The sequence below is a fragment of the Ciona intestinalis genome, unplaced genomic scaffold (assembly GCF_000224145.3).
Source record: "Ciona intestinalis unplaced genomic scaffold, KH HT000042.2, whole genome shotgun sequence".
NCBI classification, from domain to species: Eukaryota; Metazoa; Chordata; class Ascidiacea; order Phlebobranchia; family Cionidae; genus Ciona; species Ciona intestinalis.
The window spans coordinates 15,850-21,757 of record NW_004190364.2 but is presented as its reverse complement, the minus strand read 5'-3'; the positions used below and the strand labels follow the sequence as shown (position 1 = coordinate 21,757).

The 5,908-nt window shown below is 32.4% G+C and overlaps 1 protein-coding gene across 1 annotated transcript in view; it reads right to left on the bottom strand.

Annotated features, from left to right (window-relative positions):
* LOC100183001 (tetratricopeptide repeat protein 21B) overlaps nucleotides 1-5,908 on the bottom strand; it is an 18,075-nt gene that overhangs the window by 3,356 nt on the left and 8,811 nt on the right. The window contains exons 21-29 of the mRNA XM_026837972.1: nucleotides 5,803-5,889; nucleotides 5,500-5,637; nucleotides 5,062-5,238; nucleotides 4,614-4,727; nucleotides 3,915-4,007; nucleotides 2,293-2,438; nucleotides 1,533-1,688; nucleotides 1,046-1,217; nucleotides 560-655 (exon numbers count right to left, since the gene is read on the bottom strand). Of these exons, the coding sequence (XP_026693773.1) occupies nucleotides 560-655; nucleotides 1,046-1,217; nucleotides 1,533-1,688; nucleotides 2,293-2,438; nucleotides 3,915-4,007; nucleotides 4,614-4,727; nucleotides 5,062-5,238; nucleotides 5,500-5,637; nucleotides 5,803-5,889 (1,179 nt within the window). The remainder of the gene's footprint in view (nucleotides 1-559; nucleotides 656-1,045; nucleotides 1,218-1,532; nucleotides 1,689-2,292; nucleotides 2,439-3,914; nucleotides 4,008-4,613; nucleotides 4,728-5,061; nucleotides 5,239-5,499; nucleotides 5,638-5,802; nucleotides 5,890-5,908) is intronic.

The following is a 5,908-nucleotide window of genomic DNA, read 5'->3' as shown; positions in this document are numbered from 1 at the left end:
GAATGCAACGCGTGTGTGTGTGCGTCTTAGCATTTTCTGGTTGCGTGCGTGTCTGCGGTCAAGGGGGCTGCAATGGCCATGTGGTTGCAAAACCGTGGTTGCAGCAATTTATAACATTTCATTATAAAAAAGTTTAAGAGTTTTTGGCTTTTTATTTAAAATGTGATACGAAAACATTGGGCGCTCGTGTAATTCGACACCGGCTGTAATTCGATACGGGCAAATTGCTGACGTTGCGATTCGTTACTTGGGAGAGAGCAAATTCACAACGAACGAAAAACAACTAAAGAGAAAGCTACGCTGACCAGTCTCGTTATCTCTTAGTAGCTTCACTTTTTTTCATTTTTAATATTTTTCGCTCTCGCGTGCAACATTATAGCATAAGGCTCGGCGCTCGGCCCAGATTTCAGCCGAGCGCCGAGCGTCAAAAAAGGAGACGCTCGGGCACGAGCTTTTGAGTTCGGGCTCGGCTCGGCACATTCCTACATGTTTGTTCAGTTAGGTATCTAAGATTTGTCTTATAATGCTAACAAAGTTTTTCAAATTTTTACACATATACCTTTGCAACTCTCTTGAGTTGGTTTCTTGCTTTAGGAGTTTGTTTCAGCATAACATAGGCTACTGCCATTCCTACAATAGCAGGAACATAATCTTTCTGAAATTAAATAATAAGTTGTAATGAAAGGTTTGTGATGAACAAAAGAAATAACAGCAAATAAAACAAAATCCAAAATCCCGGTTAGCCAAACATCATTTGTAAGCTTTCTTAGACATATGCATCGGAAGATGTGCTTCTAACATCTGTTATTTTGACAATATATTTGTACAATATATTTAATTAAATATTTATTCGTTTTCATGTTACTAGAATCTTATGATAATAACTGAATCATATGTAATATGATGTACAGAGTATATATTTAAAATTGATGTAGGTATAAAGATATAACTGTATGAAATTGGAGTTGTATATTTCACTTTAGCATAAAACAGGAAGAATGCCCTGTATTTAACCAAATTTTTACTTAAATAATAAAATGGCCACCTTTGTCTGCCCCATGTTGACAAACGAAGATAATGCTCGCTCGATATTCGTTTTGTTCTTGGTTGCAATCAACACAAGATTCTCAAGCACTTGGACTTTCAACGAATCACTTGATTTAAATTCTTTGATCAATCTTTCAGCAGTGGATATTGCATTATTATTATTTTCACCACTGTTGAATAAAAAAAGAAGTAAGTCATAGACACTACAAACGAATCAAAGGACATACACCAGCGTTCTATGGGTAAAGGTTTCGTTACCTTTATGTGAAATAAATATATGAGATTTATAAATGTTACACACAGCGAACACTAAGAAAGAACTGAATGCATAACAAACTAAAATAAAACACAGGTATTGGTGCATACCTAATAGTTAAAGATGACACAATTTTACACTTACATTGTGCTTTACGATTATAAATATTGAGACACTAAATACCAAAAACGTAATTATCATTAAATTCTTAATCAAAACAGGTTTTTACCTTCCCTGCAAACTTTCGAAAGCTTCCCCACCCAAAGTAGATTTGTCAGGATTTAAACAAATTCGAATCATGTTCTCGACAGCTTTTTCATTCCATTCTGAGTCACATCGTGCCATGTTGAACATTTCAACAGCTGAACGAGTTTTCCCACAATACCTTGTAAGAAGGAAGTTATGTAATGTCAGGCAAGCAATAGTTTTTATCCTAAAGCAAAATTCTTAACTTTATTGCAAACAAGAAACATTAGGAATAAAATAATAGCCAAGTTTTGATAACCCAGTTTTCCAAATTTTATTTCATACATTTTTGTAAGTATACAATACAGCAGTAGCAGCGGCAGACAGGAAGAGGGGTGGTTATAAGAATAAATTGGTTCCCCCCACCAAAAAAATTTTTAATTTATTCGTCCCGAATAAAATACACTTAACATTGCTTGCACAATTACAGTGGAACAGTTTGCTGGCAATTAAGCAAATCAAATGAGGGACAACTTTAAACTGCAGCAATCCATGAATCAAATAATCATAGTAGAACATTTAGACGCCACAGAATACGCAATTTCATTGTTTGAGAACCAGGGTGGCTACATCCAATAAAAAAATGAAAATATCCTTCAAAAAAGATCATTTTGAAAGGGAAACATTACTAAATTATGAAATTAAGAATACAAAGTGATTTTGTCCCTTCATCACTACTCTCTGCTGACGTCACTAAAGCAGATTCATTCTCATTCCATTCAAAACTCCATACATGAACTCACCATTCATATAAACCTTTACAATATTGATATCCAGCATCCATATCTACTTTCCCTTCGCCAACTTTAACTTTTGCAAGTTCTAAATATCGAGAAGTATCGCGTAGTTGACCTCTTCTATGAAGGAGGCCAATCAATCTGGCAAGTGCCTGTTATAATCATGAAAAAAAAGTAGAATAATATATAGTACAATGGGGGAAGATAAGACACTTAAGCACATATTGCCAAATATTTCCAAAATCAAAATAGATGGCGGTTTTTTGGTAATACCACGAATTAGTACTATCATTCCTTTATGAATTGACACCAGTTTATTATAATATAATAAAACACACGAGGAGTTATTTAACTTTCCGCACAACAACTGAAATTTTACAAATTCGAAAACACACAGGATAAGATGGGACAGTTTGAAATCATTGTTAATTTTGATTATTAAGTGTATTTATAAATATGAATATACGTAAATAACACGAAATAATACTGTACGCTTTGAAAATTAAGTCCAAACAATCTTTTTCTTGCCCTACTCCGGCCTACTGCTATAGTTTTTAACATGTTACCTATACATTACATTATTGCATAACAATTGGTATTGTTAGAACGACAATGGGTAATGTTCGAACATCAATGGATAAAAATTGTATCCTACAAGCGTATATTAACTTGTAACAACAGAAAATTGATTATAACTATTGATAAAGTTTTTATTTTTGCCACAAATTGGGTATTACTACTATGTTATTGGCACAAGCCACTTCCTATAAATTATTACCAAGTGCAAATGACCAAATTTTGAATATATTTTCAAAATATTATTTTTTTATTATATCAATATCTTATAGTTGAATATCCCCTGAGGTATAAATTACTAAATTAAAAGCAAATCTTTCAAAGTTTGGCAATGAAAACATACAAAACTACAATGTGGGGGAAGATGGAACTCTAAATTAAAATATATTTACATTAGCAGTATTCTGCAACTTGTAGTTAACCTACCGAGTTTAACAGGCTGTGCTAGTTTCTTTGACATGTAAACTTCATATATATAACGTTAAACCGATATTTTTGTTATGTTTTTATTTCAAATTAAAGTCATATTGACCCCTGCCTCTTTTCTTCATGCTTATATCTCAGTGTTTTTTTACAAAACTAAAACTAGTTTGATGAGAAAAAATCAAACTGTACGAAATATTCAAGGTTGTTTTATAAAGCTATGAAACTAGTTTAATCGTTCGCACACGCAAACAAAAAAAATTCATCGGCTTTACTATGATTTAGCGAGCATTAAAAAATAGCACCTTACTATTTCGCATTTTTTTACCTGTTCAAAGTATACTGTTTCTATTTTACATATATTTTTTAATATTTAAAAACAGTAATCAGCTTTGACGGGCGTTTAATAAAGTCGTGATAATACTGTCGAATAATTCTGTAACCTTATTTTCCTGATTATCATTAAATGGGAGTCCGTAAAAAGAAAATTAACAAAAAGGCTCGTCTGACAAAGTGTCCCATCTTCCCCCACCCTACCATACTTGTTTATTCCATATGTAAATAATTTATTTGTATACAAGTTATGTGAGACAATATGCAGTTTAATCAAATATAATATTTATAATAACCTCGTAATGGTCGGGTCTTGCCTTCAAAAGTTGTTCATAATGATATATAGCGTCGTTATATTGGTTTTTATTAAACATCACATCTGCCATCATCTGAAATCAATTACGTGTTAAGTTGTTAAATCAAGTACACTGAACTCCCAGCAACTAATAATTAAAATAATAAAGTAAAAGCATAAAACTATGAGAATATGTTACAGCTAAACCAAATATTTCACCTATTCCTACAAATGTTTAACCTAGAAGTAGTTACAGTCCCCTCTTGGCAACAAACTTATTTATCTTCTATCTTCTAGTCAGTGTAATAAAGAAGCATTAAACAACAAAAAGACATCATAAAATAACAGAAAAATACAATCATCAAACATTATAAATAATCGCTGCCGCCATTGCGGGCGTATGTGCCCTTGGGCAGACACTTAACGGCAATTGCTTAACCCAGTGGTCATTAATGGGTTGTCCAAATTATCATGAATCCAAATTATCGCATAAAAAAAAAACTAAAAAAATAATTACCCAAAAAATAATCACCCACATAGTAACATACATGGTAACTCAAAAGCTCGCACGAGGTGTTAAACCCTGTTATAAGGACTGTCGTTTTCCGGCCACGCGAGGAGTAAGTAAGTTACATTCATTCAATAATAAATATAACGTTTAAACCCATTACGGTAAACATAAATAATTCTGTATATTTACCATGCTTGCTTGGTCCTCATTATTGTTTGATGTTCTTAACACTTGCATACAATATTGTTGACAAGCATCCAAATCACCAGATGATATAAATAGTTTTGCAAGGTCCAACATTATCTAAAAGTAAAGACAAATTAAGATATAAATTATTTTTATACAATATGTATGTACTAGTTATTTGGATCATTTCAAAAAATATGATTTAGGTGCACAGTCAGAAAAAATAAAAATGAATGAAGCAGCCATATTGCTCTGATTAACCAAGGACAGTTAGAATTGGAGGGTGAAACCCTAAAATGTGGATTATTTGCAAATCAATTTGCAAATTGTGATTAAAAATGTAATTTTTGTTAAAAATATGAACAGCTTTAAAGCGATTTAGCGGTAACAAAAAAATCAGTTATGGTTGAACAATGAGTTTTCAATAAATCATTGATTATCTGTAAATCACCTTTGAATCTGTTTCATCATATATTAATGCTTCCTTATGATATTTGATAGCTTGTTGTATATCATTCTCATGTATTTGACAATGTTTAGCCATCTTACAACAGATACTAGCAGCTAATGCTTTCTGGTCAACAACAGCATCGGGTTGTTCCACTTGAATTCGTTTTAAAACACGAGCCTGGAGAGAAATAACAAATTCCATTGTTACTGGACAAAATAATAAATTACGTTAACTAAAACAGTGTGTCTCTGCAATAACTATTGTTGTTAAACTGTTTCGTCTCATTTTGTTTATTTCAATATTAAACCTAGATTTCTTGCAGGAAATATTCAAATTAAGTGAAACACCGTAAACTCAAATACTAATCAAGCGTGTAAAATCCACCTAAAAGTGCAACCATATTATGCTGGTAATTAGGTCCGGTATTCCTGGAATTACCTGTGTGTCTCTTGCTTGGGTGAGTGCATCAAGTTGATCAGCATGACGTCCGGTTTGTTCATGCAGCGATGCAAGAAGCAACAACCGGCGTGTTTCATTCATCGCAGATTCGAGTTCACCACCATCGTCCTGTGATACCTGGTGATATGTAAACACGGCTCAGTTAACTACATACATTCACTTGGACTTTGGTTAATTTTTTTCATTTTATCATATGTTTATAGAACATTATATACGTTATACAACATATAATAAAAACTTGGTTTAAAAATAATAAAAAAACAATAAAATTTAAAATTTAACCTGTAAAAGAACTCTTTCTGCTTTATTGTAATGTTTCAGTTGAATTACAAAATCGCAGCTCAAATTCATATCGGTTTGTTTCCAGTTTCATAGCTGTTTCATAATA